A 16,848-nucleotide genomic window follows, 5' to 3' on the forward strand; every position below is an offset into this window, starting at 1 on the left:
GAAACATAAAAATGTGCTTTTTTTCTTCTTTTTTTTAGTATGAAACTATATTGATTCCTTTTTTCTTTATTATATCTGTATTCTATATATGTGTATTGATGTTATAAAAGTCAGCAAAATATTTTTACATTTTATACATTTCTGTAAATTATGCAGTTGAAATTTTCTCTGCATTCCTTCTAATTTTATAATCCTTTTCCTTAGATCTTGAAGGTGGGAGGTTTTTCTTCAATGCGGTCAAAGAAGGAGATAGTGTTCTCTTTGCCAGTGATGATGAAAATGAATGCCATTTATGGGTTATGGCTATGTACAGAGCAACAGGCCAGTCCCATAAACCAACACCACTTATTCAACCACAGACTAGCAAAAATTCCACTATTTCTAGGCTTCAAGGAGGTATTTATCATGAAAAACATATATCCTATAGTTCAAAATGGTCATTTTTTGTAAAACTGAGAGTCTAGTTTAAAATGTATATTTGTCGTACAGACTTCAATACATTGTATTGTATTTAAGAATGACTGAGACTCTTAACTTCTTTGCTCCTGATGTCAAGTGAACAAAGAGTAAGAATGTTAAACACAATGCAGTGCAGAAGGCATCTAAAGAGCAAAGCTAACCCAGAGATTCTCAGTGCTCCAAACTTACACTGAACTGAACAGCTAATAACAACTGAGACAGCGATCTGTTTCCAGTCTTATATAGTTTTCAACCAGCAACCAGGCTATTTCTAGTATTTTCTGCTTCTTGAAATAACTGGAAGGCATAGGTGGGTTGGATATGGTTACATTTACATATAAAGTTAGTTACAGTTATTCAGTTACAGTACCTATTACGGTGATACAGGGACCAGACCCAAATATCGGTAAATGGTCGTGCGACTTTTAGTGATTCCTCGCCAATGGTGGCATCTTGTTAAATTAAAAAGATAGCCATTTACTCGATGTTAAAGCCCCTGTATTCTTACTTTTCTGGCAAAACAGTGTCTCTCTAGATTTTCATGATGCATTATGCAGGAAAAAATACAACTATTTTACATATAATTGCTCCAAAATTCGTAACAATAATGATCTTTTTTTTTTTTTTTTTTTTTTTAATATTGCTGTGGGCTATTAATTTACATTACAATTTCAACTACTTTTGAAGTTTTAATATTAAAAAACAGCATATTTTATGTAGTTCTGATTTTTGTATAATTTTTTTCCTGTTTGAATTAATATATTTAAAACATGACTGTGATTCATATTGGAATATAGATGTATTAGTCATTATTTGTGATCCTGTGTTTCTGTATGGTTGTTTTCTGTTAAAACTAATGTAATCAATTTTTTCTGTAAGAATCTTTATTCTTAGGATGAACTTTTAAGAATTAAAAAAAAAGATTTTATAAGATTTAATTACTTTTTCTGTTAAGTATTATGTGCATTCATGTGTGTGTGTATATACTTTTAAACACAATTTTTGGAATTAAACTTCCTACATATGGTTTCACTCTTTTTTGATACTTCTACTAAATTTATATCAGGAGATAATATAATCAATATTTCTTTAGTAAATAATATATATATATATATATATACTCAATTTATATTAAATAAATAATATATAAAATCAAGAGATGATAATAAATCAAAATTAAATTATGAAAGGTTGTCTACCCTGTAAAAGAAAATGCACATACCAAAATTAAAAGAAACATAAACCTTTCAAAGCTTAAACAAAAACAGTTCAACAAAATTAATGAAACTGATATAAAGTACTATAAAAAGTTGTTGAAAATTCTTTAGCATTCGAAGAGAGGACTAATACTAGGAACATTTTAAAAAATTAAAAGAAAATGCCAATTAAGATATTTTAAGTGCTTTAAAAATGCATCAAAGTATTTTTTTTAAGTTTAATTAATCTTCAAAATATAACCTGCTTTGAAGTGACCCCAAAATAAAAATTATAAACATTTCAAAAAGATAAAACAATTCTCAAGTAATAAATTAGAAAAACCATTAGCTAAACCAAAAGCTAATGTCGCAACGCGCAATGAACTGGAAGTTGATCTGTCAGCACTATCCTTATCTTCAGGGCAGATGTTTTGATTTTATTCAGCTTGTAATTCCTTACTAATTGCAGTATTTCATCTTGATGTACTCCATCTTTGATATGATTTAAATCAAATTCCTTGTCATTATAAATATCACGAATACACATCAAATAGTTTTCTGATTGCAATTTTCTAATTTTGACTATGCGTAATGTATGCTTTATGCATGCGCGCATTGAAAGAAATATTTAATAAAGTAAACAAATAAATATTAACCTTTTTTTTTTTTGTAAATTTTGATACCCTTTAGATCATAATTGCTCTTTATTTCATAAATTACAGTTTCATATTTTTAATTTTATAATTTCTGCATGCCATCTTACCAGATTTAAACTGATAATCTATAACCCAGAAAACCGATAATCCAGAATCGCTGAAGTCCCGACAAGTTCAGATTAAAGACTTTTGACTGTATATTATTATTATTTAAGTGTAAAAATATAAAAAGTGAAAATAAACTTTGAGTAAGATTAGTATACTTGAGTAAGAGCAGAAAAAGTTTTAGAAAGGATAAAAGTAAGTAAACGGTAAAAAGTGTTCAACTACACCGGAACCTGTTTTTATGCAACTATGCAGTCCTTATTCACCACATTAAAAAAAAAAAAAAAAAAAGTTTCAATTTTGTTGCAAAAACTATTTTTTTATAGCTATGCTCAAACCTGTTTTTATGCAGTGAATAGAGACCGCATGCACAGTGAATAGAGATCGCATAAAAAAAATGATTGCTCAAAACAGATGTATAGTAGGACTAGAGTAGAAATGGGCATTTGTTAATAACTGAGGTAGATGAGCTATTTACAAATTTACAAATTTATTTACAATTTTTATGTATCCAGTACATACTTCCAAACTTAAGTAAATCCTATCATAACGAAATTAAAATCAAATCAATATCTAATATTTAATTTATCGAAAAGTAAGGTAATAAAATTGAGAGGAATTTGATTATTAAGTGTGATTTTAAAATGTTGAATTTCTTGATGATTCTCTTCAACTGTTCTGCAAGTATTTTTTATTCTTAGAATAAATGGTTGATAATGGTGTTAGCAGTAGTTTTTTGAAAATATTTAATTCCATTAGTTTATGAGTTTAATGGTAGGAAAGTTAACTCTTTTTTTTTAATCTGAAAGTTTATTTACTTTACTATTGCATTATTATTGTAATTTGTTTTATTTAGTTTTAAACAATATGTATGCAAGATAAAAAAAAAATTGTAAATCAAACTTTTAATATTAATTGGCTGTAGCCCTGTATAATTCTTCATTTTAATTTGGGTATTTCCATTTTCTGTCCCTTATAATATATCTATCTAAACTGCATCATTTCAAATTAATTCATGTCATACAATATCTTACATTATGCTGCTAATGCAGGTATGTTTTAGCCACAGTCAGCAAATAAGATTTTAATTGAAACAAAAACTTTTTTGGGAACCATAACCTTTTTGATTCTTTCCCGGGTTTGCTTTGAACTAAGGTGTTTTCCCTTTCCTCTTTATTTTATTCATTGTATTTGTTTTAACGTATAGAAAAGGTACAAAATATGAAAAAGAAGAAGAAGGGTGTAAATTGCACCCATAATGATGTGTGAATCAGAAAAATACTTCTAAAGAATTGCTTTGTGCAGAAATAATGTGTTGAATAGTCCCAAAGTCTGTGTCAGACTGCATCTACCCAGTTATGCATTCTATATGATCTCACCATTTACAGGCATCAGCCATGATTAAAATTATTTATGCCTTCTCTAGCATATATATATATGTGTGTGTGTGTGTGTGTAAAATATGAAACAAAATTACTAACAGAGTTATTAAACTTAATTGGAACCATCTGGCAATAGATCTTTAATCATAGTTTTTAATTGAAGTTATCCCTTTTCGAGGATATGCTTTGCACCATTTTGCATCACTGCACCATGTTATGTCATGCTTACCCTGCAGTCTATAATGTAAAACCTTTTGTACAATCACTGCTGTGGATTAAAACAAAGATTTATAAATACTGCTGCAGTTGTTACATGTCACTTTTTTGCCTCCTTGCTCTGCCTAGGAAAGTTGTGTCTCTTCACTAAGCTTCTTCTGTATTATCTAAAATTTAAATTGCATATATAAATTATGTGTCCCATTTAGCATTCTTAATGTTATACCATTTAAGTAGAAATGTATTTTCTGAAGAAATTTTTCTGTTTAAAATAAAAATGATGTTTTAATCATCAAACCAGTTCTGATTTTCACTGCAGTTAGATCTATACAGTAGTTTTTCTTAGCCATGACTGAAGTGAATAGGTTTTATTTCCTGCTGAAACTATAACATCATACACACACACATATTATATCATCTGTAGTATAATATGTAATTTCTTGAGAATTGGGTGATAGTTCCAATAACTTGATGAAAGTTTTTCTGTATAGATACAAAAATGACATTTACATACAGATGCCAGGTAAAACTGGACAACTAATTCTTTATGTAACATGACTCCTATGTTAAGTCCTTTTTATTCCTACTTCAATTTATTCCCATTCCTACTTCCATTTACTGTCCTAAAACTACTAACTGTTTATAATATATGAATTTAAAATGTGTTATTTCAAAATTAATCCACGTCATGCCATTTTATGTAATGCATAGCAAAGCGGATATCTTTTCAGTCAGATTCAAGAAACTTTTGACTCTTCCCATGCTTTTTCTAAATGTGCATGCTGTACTTTCGCACTTTCCCATGCTGATGCTAACACATGCTGCTCATCTCTCTGTTTCATCCATTTTCTAAAGATGTAAATTTCAAGAAATGTTATAAAAACTGGGACACTATAGCACTTATAGGGGCCATGATGATGTGTGAAGAATTGTGTAAAAATTGTCATTGTCTAAAGTTGTAAATTTCAAAGAATATCATAAAGATTGAGTACATATTGTACCTATTATGGTGTGAGAAGAAGCATTTGTATATCAAGAATTAGTTGTCCAGCAATAAATTATGTTTTGTATTTAGCCATGTCTCTTCAATAAATATCATCTTTGTATCTACGTATAAGAGAATCTTCGTTAAGTTATTTCAACTATCACTCAATTCTTTAAAAATTACAAATTATATTACAGATATATGTTATCAGCAAAGCATAAAATCTATTATTTCACAGAATGTCTAGTTATTTCATGAAATACTTATCAAGTCAGTTAAAGTATCTAAATTTTAATTCCACACTTCATTCCACACCAAACCAGTTATTTCATAGAATAACGATTGACATCCCATTAAAGTGTAAAATAATTGACACAGTTTATTGCGGTTGCTGTTGTTTGCTACTATATTGCAATATATAAGATTATTTTAAATTTAAGTTCTGAATTCCAAAGGCTGTAATGTGAGAACCACTGGTCAGCACACCATTTTTAACCTACAGTAAAGTGTTTTATAATAATAACGGTATTCATGTTTACATTTTGTGGAAAGAATATGGAATCTATTTCTTTCATTTATATACGGTATCTTTACAATATACGATTATATGATAAATATAATGTGTAGACATTCTGTAGCCAAATCTTTTTTTTTTTTTCCATCAGACTCTCGGAAATTCATTCTTCGACATGTCAGAACAAGACAATGAGTAACTGGTTGAAAATACGTTAAAATGTGCCATAAACAAAATATGTATAATTTGTTCCCAAAATTGCAGTATGATGTAATGAGCCTATAGCCATAATATGTTAAGAAGACTATATTTTGGAAGACCTAGTTGTACAGAAGATCTGCAAATTGTGTTATAATGAACTGAATGTTCGTTCATAAGGAAAAAGAAAACTTTAAAAAATGTTTGGAAATTAAAGCTAAGAATATGAAATCAATGTCAGATAAATTTGAATCTGAAAGCTTTCTGAGGTTTACGATCCATATCTCAATACCTGAAACCGACAAAGGAAAAGGTAACACAAGATCAATTTTTGCTGTTATTGGCTCGATTGACAAAATTCAACTTATGTTTTTCATGTCTCGAAGACACAACTAGATGTATTACTAGATTTACATATAGCATTTACATTAGGATATGTATTGCTAGATTTACATATAGCATTGTTCTAACTTAGGTATTTTGACATAAAATTGAACATTTTGTGAAATGACATGCCAATTTTTTTCCATATTTCAATTCTACGACTCATTATGCCAAACTGCAAAGTTTTGTAATAATCACATGAGTAGTTTTTAAAAAATTAGCCTCTCAAAATTTTAGTTCCTCCATGTTAATTGAATTTGTTATATATTTATATTAATCTCACATTTTTTGTTAAACTTATTTGATTCTTCATGTCACATTTTTAAATTTAGGTTCATTCCAAATAAAATTTGTCCATTTTTTATTTATTTTAAAAATTTGTATTTTAAAATAATTTTTATAAATTTTTTGAAAAAAAATTTGTGTTACAATCTATAAAAGTTTTACCATCATCTTAAAGTAGATGTATTTCTAAACATGCCTACAAAAAATTAGAAATTTTGGAATATTTGATAAAAGCGATAATAGCATCAAATGTAGTTTAGGCACTTTGTTAAAATGATTTGAATGTAGGAATGATGTAACTTTTTTCGCTAATGCACAGTGTAAAAAGGGAAAGGAAAATAGGTTGCCATATATTAAGCTCACCAAGTGAATTATTCTTTGGTGTAAGATGAAAAAAATTTGGCAAGATAAATTTTTCAATTTTTCCGTAAATTTCACACTATGAGAAGGGCCATTTTGGATAGAGTTGTGAAAGAGTCCTTTATAGTGTAACAATAATTTTTTAACAGGTTTTAAGTTACACATGAACATTACATTTAATTTTAAGAAAATTACAAAGCAAGAGTCTGGTATAACCTATCAGGTTAATTACTTGGCTACTACATGGAGTATTTCACTGGCTACTCACCAGAGAGCAACGAGGGTGCAACCATGCAAAAGTGCAAAATGCGCTTTTTCAGCTGATGATGATGGTTCGGTAAAACCATCGAAACTGGTCCTATAAAAAAATTGAAAATATGACGCTGATTTTTGTTGTTTGACTTCTGAAACACTATTGTATGTCTGTTGATGCAAAATCCTTCCCCCTCCTCTAATATTTTTAATACATATCTAACACTGATTTCAAATGTACGTAAAATAGTCAGAAAAATACATAAGACGTATCTAGTATTCTTCCTGCTAATTTGAAAATAGTTTTATATTGTCTGTTTTAAAAATTTTAAGTTTCTAAATGGGTTAACCCTTTCCAGCATGCTACCTTTTAAAATCGGAGTTTTGATTAAAAAAAAAAAAAAAAAAAAGGTAGGCAGTCTAATTAGGCCTAGAGGAGTACACAAGTAAAATTTTGTGAAGATAGCACTTATCGTTTTAATTCTGTGGGTGTGCCCAAAGTGGGCATGCTGATTGAATAGAACTTTGGAAAGAGTGCTGAAACGAGCATTGTTGTCAATGAACTGACCGATGAGATGTGAAGAAACAAAGAATACAGACTCTCAGTTGTCCTAGATTATCGGAGAGCCCGGTCTGGGCACACCTAGGGTTCACCGTTTGATTTTAGGCAAGATTTCAAGGTAAAAATTTAAAACTAATATAGAATATGGAGATTAGCATACGGCCAAAAAAATAACGTAGAAATTTTCAAACAATTCCTTTTATACCCTAAAAAAATCTGGAAGATTTCTTTGAAAAATGAGGCTCTAAAAAACTAAACATGGCTAAAGTATATACACTGCTTTGTGTTGAGCTGCCATGTACTGTAAATAAAGAAGGTTCAGAGTAACCTATAGTAACATGTAAATCCTTTTTCATTCAATTTTTCTGTGCGTACAGAAGGAAATTTCCAGACTGGACAAACTGTGCCGCAAAGGGTTAATAAAAAATTCTAAGTAGGTTTATTTGAACTCAAGTTAGTTGTTAGCAGTATTAAATTAGTTATTAGGTGTTAGTAATTAGTAGCTGTTAGCAGTATAAATTAGTTTGTATTTGTTAGCAATATTAATGTAATGAACTTGATATCTTTCGTATTTCATTAAGCAAAATGTTTATTTATCTAATGTAGACTTTCTTTGTTAAGTGAGTAGGGGAAAAAGAAGCTCTATTGTGAAGAATTTCAGCTTATTTAGATCTGCAGTCGTAGTTGATTCTAATATTAAAGTTACTAGCTTCATAATTATCATTTAGTAGCATAGGATTTCTTTGAACAGTATTATTAATCTTCCCCTCCCCCTCCAAAACAATAGTACTGGTATGTTTATATATCAGTTTGCTTTTACGTGAAGACCTTATTGTGTCGATTCATTCATTAGAAATATGATTTTTTTGCTTCCATGAAAAGTGCCATTATGAATTTCTATAAGTGGTCATGGTAATTAGTATTTGTAGTTTTTTAGGGGAGGAGGTCCCCATATAAATTAAATGCTATTTATCTGAGCAAAAACTGTTCAGTTTGATCAAAACAGGAGTTCCAATTCTTTACCTCTAAGTTACAGGTATATAGGCATATAACTCACTACACAGATATTGTCTGCTTTTTAAAATAAATTCTTGTTTTTAACATAGATGCAGATCGAGCTCGCAAACATGGTATGGATGAATTCATATCAGCAGATCCTTGTAAATTTGCTCATCACACATTATTTAGAACTCTTCAAACCACAACACTTGATTATCGTCTAAATGACCCATATTGTTCCTTGGTATGTATATTATGTATGAATTTTGCAATGCCTTTTTTATAAGAAACGTGAGAGTATTTAACTGTTGATGGTTGTCATGTAATTTTATCTCATCATTGAAGGTAAAAGTTTAATGTAAATATTAAGAGCATAAAAAGATGCTTTTAATATTTAGCAGAATTGGAATTAACAGTAATAATTGTTGATTTGGCTGTAGCAAATACTATTTAACTTGTTAGTATGTAGTTAGTGATATATGAAATAATGAGTAATATTGGTAATTATTAATGAATCTGTGCACATATTTGATATGATTGAAACTTGAACAAATGGAAAAAAGAATGACTAGTAGATTTTGAGTTTATGGCTTTGAGCTTGTTTACTTTGAAGATGTTTCGTCATTATCAGTTTAGACTTTGAGCTTTCATGACAGAGCATTTTCTGCATAAATGGAATTTACCCCTTTCTCGCATGCATATACAGAGTATGTATTGACAGTTAATAAAAAATATTGAGCCAAGAACATACAGAATTAACCCATGCTATCTTTTTTATAGTGAAAGAAAGAAATATTCCACTTTTTAACTGAGGTACACATTATTGGATGTTCTTATCTTGCTTATAATAGAGTTTTTTCCTTGGTCAGATCTTCCTTGGTCAGGTCTTTTGATTGATTGTAATTAGCAGAATAATGATAAACTGAACTGTTTGTTCCTTTAAATGAATATAATATATGGAAGATAGAACCTTCCTTTATAGAGAGTTAATTAAAAAAATTTTTATAAAGTTTTAATTAAGCAAAATATTTTTATTATGTAGATATGAATCAAGTCATCTTAGAACTGCATTTTGTTACTTAAGATGAAGATAGAACCTTTCTTTTCTCATTTTTGGAAGTTGGAGTAGATTCTTATTCTTGAAGCACTTAGCAATAGCATGAAGTTCCATCATGTAATATTTTCAAATATGTACCAAATCACATATTGTTACTATTTAAGTTCTAATCTGTAGTCACTTTGCTCTGTGTAGTTGTTAGCTAAGAGTGGTTACTATATAACTAGGATTGAGATTTGAATTCTTGATAGGGCATGGATATTTATGACTTTGTGGAATAGAGGGTAATGAAAATCTGTACTTGAAAAATTTGAAATTATAATGTCTATGCAGAACAAAGGGATTTAAATTTTTCAGTCCAGAATCCTTTCTAAAGACTGGTGTTAAGGGAAGAGGACTTATGATAACTAAGATTTCTCTCCTTATAAATGTCCTTAATCAAAATTGATAAAGTAACCCTGATTGCTTTGCTTTTGTCAGATTATCCAAGTCAGTTAGTAATGTATATTATGTTCATCATATGTAATAATGTACGTGCATATTCTGTGTTTTGGAATTTTTCTAGTTTCTGTGTTTCAGAAGTAGGGCTACTAAACAGGAGGAATTTGCTGGTTACATATTAATTAGTGTGAAAATAAATGTTTTATTGATTTACTTACTGATTTCTTTGTAATAAAATGCAAAATGATTAAATAACTTTCCCTAAAAAATCTAGTGAAAAGTATGGTAGAATTCTCATTCATTTACAATATATTGCATTGTGTTAATGATGATATAGATTCAGTTCTTTAACAATTAATTCAATTTTGTTTTCAGCTTTCTCTGAATAAAAACTTAATTTTATATTTTTATTGGTGTTAGAAACTAAAATTCAGTTTCAAAATCCATCCAAACTCATAGGTGTGGAAACACATTTCATAGCAAATGCAAAATATGCATACATACATGCACTCATATGTATTACCAAAGGAAGTTATTGTAGGCATACAAATGAAACTAAATATACATAGAATGAAAACATAAATTGATTAATGACAATATAATAGTATTGCAGATGAATAAAATAGCAATACATTACTATTAAGGAGGAAGAAAAAGTCAATTTTCTTTTGATTAATTTACTCTGACATGGGAGAAACCTGCTGAGAATGTTTTATTTCTAAAATTTTACTTTGCTCTGATGCTGTTAGTAATAAATAAAATCTTGTGTGGTAGAAAGAAATGTGTCATTTCTTAAATTTCACATAAACTGTATTATATAGTTTAGATTAAAATTCAGCAATATTAGAGAAAAATTTTCTTTGTTTGAATTTATCCATTCATCATCAAAATTTCAAAATAGGTTACTGCTTGCAGTGGGAAAGGGGTTGACTGCTTGTTACAGTGTTTTTAAATGATGATGTAGATTCAACTGTGTAATTAATTTTATATTTTAGTTTATATTTATGTTTTATTCTTTTTAAATAATCTTGCTATTTTTATTATATGAATAGAAATTTAGGTTTAGACTCTTTCTAAATTTTCAAATGTGAAAAGATTTTGTAATGAGTATACAAAAATACACATATATAATTACCAAAACATATTTCAAGCATACAATTGAGGTTTCTTAAATTATATAGAAAATGAAAATATTTAAATGAGTAATATGAGGGTTAATCTATGAATAAATATGGATAAATATAAATTACATTAAATTCTTCCCTTTTTTTCCCACTATAGTGAAAGAAACCTATTTCTTCTGGCTGGTTCCTCTGTGGTTTATCCCCACTGCGGAAGAAATTTGCCAATTTGCCAACTCTAAAAAGAGCTTTGAAAATATTACTTCTGAATAATAATTTTCATAATAGCAAAACTGTTATGCATATATAAATAGAGGTTTGCTAAAAATATAAATAAAAATTTTCTACTTCATAAAACAATTTTACTTGGTGAAAAATTGATGCTTTTTTAATTAATGAAGAGATACCTGTTGCCAAAGACACCAGCTGCTATAATTGTTGGCACAAAATCTAACTGGAGACGGGAGTAGTAATCTTAATGAAATTTTCATATGCTCTTTTAATTTATATTAATTTATTTTGAATTTAAATGCAAAAACAAAGGTAAATACAGAAATTCACATTTAAAATGTATCTTTATATTAAATTTTAAATTTACCGTATTTGACGGCATATAAGACACACTTTTTTTTCCTAAATTTGGTCTCAAAAAAGTTACCTGCGTCTTATACGTGAAGGTCACAAGTTAACTTTCAATACTGAATGATATTTTTAGCCCGGATAAAGGTAATGAGTACACACATAACTTTTTCTACATCTGCCATAATTATTTTACCCATGCGTGAAATATCTGTCGCCCAAAAGCGCCAAAGCTCGAAGCTTATGTCGAACTTCAAACAGGTTCGACAGTCACATTATGTCTATGGAGCCTTTCCTTCTTTACATAGACATTCTTTGACTCAGCCGACACAAGTCTCGGTATCGGTGCTACTCTGTATAAACGTGTCGGTATTGGTGCTTAAAACTATTTGTTTTAAAAAATAACCTGGAAAATATGACTACAGGAAATGAGATTAAGCTATACAATTCAGTATAAACTACGCCAAAGTGCATGGAAACAGAGCAGCAGCAAGGCATTTTGGTCCACCACCTACCGACTGCAGGAAGATCAACTGAAGACTGCTAAAAAACAAAAACATACCTTCGATGCCCAGCTCCATCTTGGCCTGAACATGAAGATGCCATAAAAATGTGGGTGATAAACAAGATAAAATCTGGGATAAGTGTTTCAACCAAAATAATAATCAACAAGGCCAAAGGATTTGCAGAAAAGCATGGGAATCAGAACTTTTCAGGGTCTAAGGGCTGGTGCTACAGGTTCATGAAAAGGCAAGGCTTATCAATGCACACAAAAACAACTATTGCACAGAAAATGCCAGCAGATTATGAAGAAAAAATACTAGCATATCATAGGTTTGTTATAAATGCACGCACGAAAACTTCTTTTGAGCTCGGTCAAATAGGAAACATGGATGAAATTCCACTCGCATTTGACGTACTATCCAACAAGACTGTGAGTATTAAAGGGTCTAAATCAATAACCATAAAAACCACAGGTCATGAAAAAACCTGATATATGGTAGTTCTAACATGTTGTGCTGATGGCACAAAACTACCGCCGTTTTTCATATTCAAAAGGAAAACTCATCCGAAAAAAAAACTTCCAAAGGGTGTAATTGTTCATGTTCATTCGAAAGGCTGAATGGACGAAGCTTGAATGAAACTGTGGTTACAGAACGTATGGGCGAGGCGACCTGGACTGTTAAGAAAACCCTCTCTTTTGGTTTTGGATCAGTTTAGTGCCCATAGAACTGAAACCATAAAGAATAAAGCGAGAGAATTAAAAACCCAGGTAGCTGTCATTCCTGGTGGACTGACTAGCCAATTGCAGCCTTTAGATGTATAGATGAATAAGCCATTTAAGGAAAAAGTACGAGAACGATGGAACAAGTGGATAGGAGAGCCACATCATGCCCTCACACTCTCAGGTAGAATGAAGCGGCCCTCTATTTCACAAATGTGCGAGAGGGTAAAAAGATCTTGGGAGGACATAAAGGCTCAAGTAATTGTTAAGTCCTTTAAGAAGTGCAGAATCGGTAATGCTCTTGACGGAACAGAAGACGACGCATTATTCGAAGAAAGTAATACTAGCGATGACGAAAACAGTAGTGATGATGATTTTCTCGTTTTCACGGATGATGATAGTGAAAAGGATTGTTATGGTTTTGAAAGTGATTAAAGTCTAATTTCATGATAGGCAAGGTTTTCCTTGAATCTGTGTTTTTTGTTGTTTCTGCTTTATTTTGTATTATGTTTGATTGCTTGCCGTTCATTCATTTATTCATTATTGAAATTTACATATCATTTTCAAATAGCTTGCCGTTTGTTAATTTTCCTTAATAAAAATATGTTTGGTAATTGCATTCAATGATTGTTTATTTGGCTTTTATGAAACATGAGAACTAAAAGAAACCATATTTTAAGTTATTGTGGTACCGTGCTGTCACGCGGACTATTGAAACTTTTCCCCCTTGTGTGTGGCCTTTTAAATAAGGGTGCATCCTATACCGTCAAATACAATAATTGTGGATATGTAACGATCATTTAAAATATGAAAAGAAGTATAAAAACTCATGTTTGGTCATTAAATACTCACCGAAATCATATAAAACATGAATTATGTGAAGAAAGACTGAGGAAGAAATCAAACAAAGAAATGACATTCATAGTCTGGGTAATCGGTTCCACCAATAACTCTGATTGTTTCAAATAAAACTAATCGAGGAATTAAATAAATAAAGTACCAAATATTTTTCCTCCCTTTTTTTCAGTTATTAAAATGTGATTAGTAAATTCAAATATCTTAATTAAAAATAATTTTATTAAAAATGCATATTCTTATGCATATCCTACCAGCGGCCGAGCGGTAAAGTTGCTGAACACTTGTAGTTCGGTCTGAGGTTCAAATCCCGTGAATGGGCTGGCTGCATGGGCGTTTCCGTGGTTTTCTCCATGTGTAACGTGTATACGAGCCAGTTTACCTTAAAAAGTCCTCCACAAAGGCATCCCTCCCCTTAGGCAGATAGCCCTCGAGGCTTTGCCATAATCACACACACACACTTATACTTTATATCAAATTTTTTATCTACATGGATATTTATCATTTGCATGCTTCTGGTTATAGTCACTATATTATAGTCACTTCTGGTTATAGTTTTGATAAACATAGCTAAACTTAGTGTTTTATATTGATTTTTCTTTTTAATTTCTTGAATTGGTGACTCATCTTTTTCTCAGCCTGTTTTTTCAAATGATGCCCCTTCTTCATGAAATTTCACTGTAGTGATCAGCAGAATATGTAAACAAACCTTTTATTAAAATTTAATTATGCACAGCTCATACTTACAATTTAATCTCAGATACTTGTGGAATTTAAGCTAACATAGTTAAAGCTAAAGTATTGATAATGTAATATTAAATTTAATAATAATTTATGCATTATCAGTTTATTTATCAAAAATTAATAGAAGTTAATTCAACATTAAATTTTATAAATGTCCACTGCTTTCTTATGCTACATAATTTCCATATTAAGAACAGCATTTGTGATCACATTGAACTGCAGTCAGAATGGCATCTTTCACATACTTCACACTTAAGACTTTGAATTGTCTGATAATTGTATGAGCTGTTACCTAACCAGAGTAAAAGAAATTCAGATTATGCCTTGTCAGAGCTTCTTTCATCTCATTCATCAATTACTGGAGCTCAGAATTCAAGAACAAACAGCCCAATCATCATACATATACAATGAGGAGTCCCATGAAAAATTCTAGTGTATTTCATACTGTGTTGCTTTAAAACCACATAAAATAAATTACACAGAAAGAGACATAAAGAAAAATTGCATAAAGACCAAAAAAAAAAAAAAAGTATTTAAAAAAAAATTTAATGTCCTAAGTTTCTCTAGAGCTTGTTTAAAGTTTTGGCTTATTTTTCGAACATTGTTGTGTTGTGTTGCATTCTTATGTGTACTAAATATATAAATATGGAGTATTCACATACAGTGTTGCTGTATTATGCAGCAAACCAAACTTTCTTTTTAAAAAGTTTAATATTATGATTTGTGAATTATATTTTTTTACAATTTGAATACTGCAAAGCAGTGTGTAAAAGGGGGGGAGTGAACAAATTTGTATAATGCATTTGGAAAGTATCTGTGCCCCAGCATTACTTCTAAGAATAATGTTGTTTCAGTGTAATGAAATGGAACTAAATACTTCATGTCATAAAGTAGCACATATACACAACCAACTGTTGAATGAAACATGAAATATGGGAGGCCATCAAATCAGTCATTCATTAAAAACTGAAGAGAGTGATCTGAAGGATTTGAGGCACATGCACTTGTATGTCCAACATGAAGGACCATGTACAAATCTCTAGAACAATCTAGCCAGATAAATTTAGTGCATTACATAAAATTATGAGGGTTAATGAATTAAGTAGAAGAACTTAAATCTGTATTCAAAAGGATATGTGCAAAATATTTAATTTATTTAAAAATGAACATTAGGTACTTAAAATTCATTATTACTATATATCCTGATCACGGTTCAGATGGGATAGTGGTTGGTGTTGCTGTCTGCCATACTGAAATGCTTGGGTTTGAATCCCAGAGAAGACAAGGGTGTTTCTAAGTATATAGTGTCTGAGTGGCAAAGGTGCACACATAATGCACAGTGAAATGAAGTCTTGTCAAGAGATTGATGGTAGAGGAAGAGGAATGAGAAACCTTTGAAACCGCAACTCATGGTGTGCCATCTCGAAATTCAAACTGAGATGGAAGCTTAGCTATTAGGAGGGCCTGGTGATGCCTAATGTGCCTACTTGGATGCTCAGGTGTCAGCCTTGCTTCAGCTTGTCGTGTATATCCTGATCCAGTTATATTAGAATGTTGGAAGAAATGCTATAGAAATCCTGAGTGTATCCTCCTTATATATTCTTTCTCGAAGGAAAAGATATGTAATGCAAGATTTAAAAGAAGTGTATTTGAGTAAATGTAAAAAAGAATATTTAAATTGATTGACATGGAGGTCTAAAATTGTAGCTTATATATCATTGTACATAGTTGCAACTGTCCTGGTTTTTCATCACATTTTCCCACATCATGGTAGATCAGTTTTTAACCTTTACTAATAAAAACTACTGAGGAAAATGTTTTCAAGAATTAATAAATCTTGGATTATCCAAATTCCATTATTCCACTCCCATTGATTTTCAGCATAATTTTTCCTATTAAATTTTATTTAATCAGAATTTTCTTAATATACTGGAAGACATTTGTAAAACTTTTTATGAAAATTCAACCTATGCTTAATCAGTTAATATTGGCATTTAATTTGGTTTTACATCAATAAAAAGCATCTTGCTCTGTTTATCCACACAATAAATAGTATGTACATAAATCATTATTTTCATTGTATTTAAAAATGCTTTGATAAATAAAAAGCTTTTCTTCCTTATTCACGATTTTCTTAATATAAAAGTGTAAAAAAATTTACAAAATGAAATTAGCCGAAGAACATGTAAGTTAAATGTAATACATTTTATATTATAATCATATTAAAAATAGTTCAGTAATTGAATCATATAATATAAAGTGAATTTAAATTA

At 30.0% G+C, this 16,848-nt stretch overlaps 1 protein-coding gene across 8 annotated transcripts in view; it reads left to right on the top strand.

The window, feature by feature from the left end:
• Cadps (calcium-dependent secretion activator 1) overlaps positions 1–16,848 on the top strand; it is a 295,482-nt gene that overhangs the window by 96,121 nt on the left and 182,513 nt on the right. For all 8 annotated transcript variants that reach the window (XM_085824507.1, XM_085824512.1, XM_085824515.1 and 5 more), the window contains 2 exons: positions 205–396; positions 8,661–8,797. In XM_085824507.1, the coding sequence (XP_085680633.1) occupies positions 205–396; positions 8,661–8,797 (329 nt within the window). The remainder of the gene's footprint in view (positions 1–204; positions 397–8,660; positions 8,798–16,848) is intronic.

The sequence above is a fragment of the Stegodyphus dumicola genome, chromosome 1 (genome assembly GCF_044657685.1).
Source record: "Stegodyphus dumicola isolate Sdum_Otavi_A_Nest chromosome 1, ASM4465768v1".
Lineage (NCBI taxonomy): Eukaryota > Metazoa > Arthropoda > Arachnida > Araneae > Eresidae > Stegodyphus > Stegodyphus dumicola.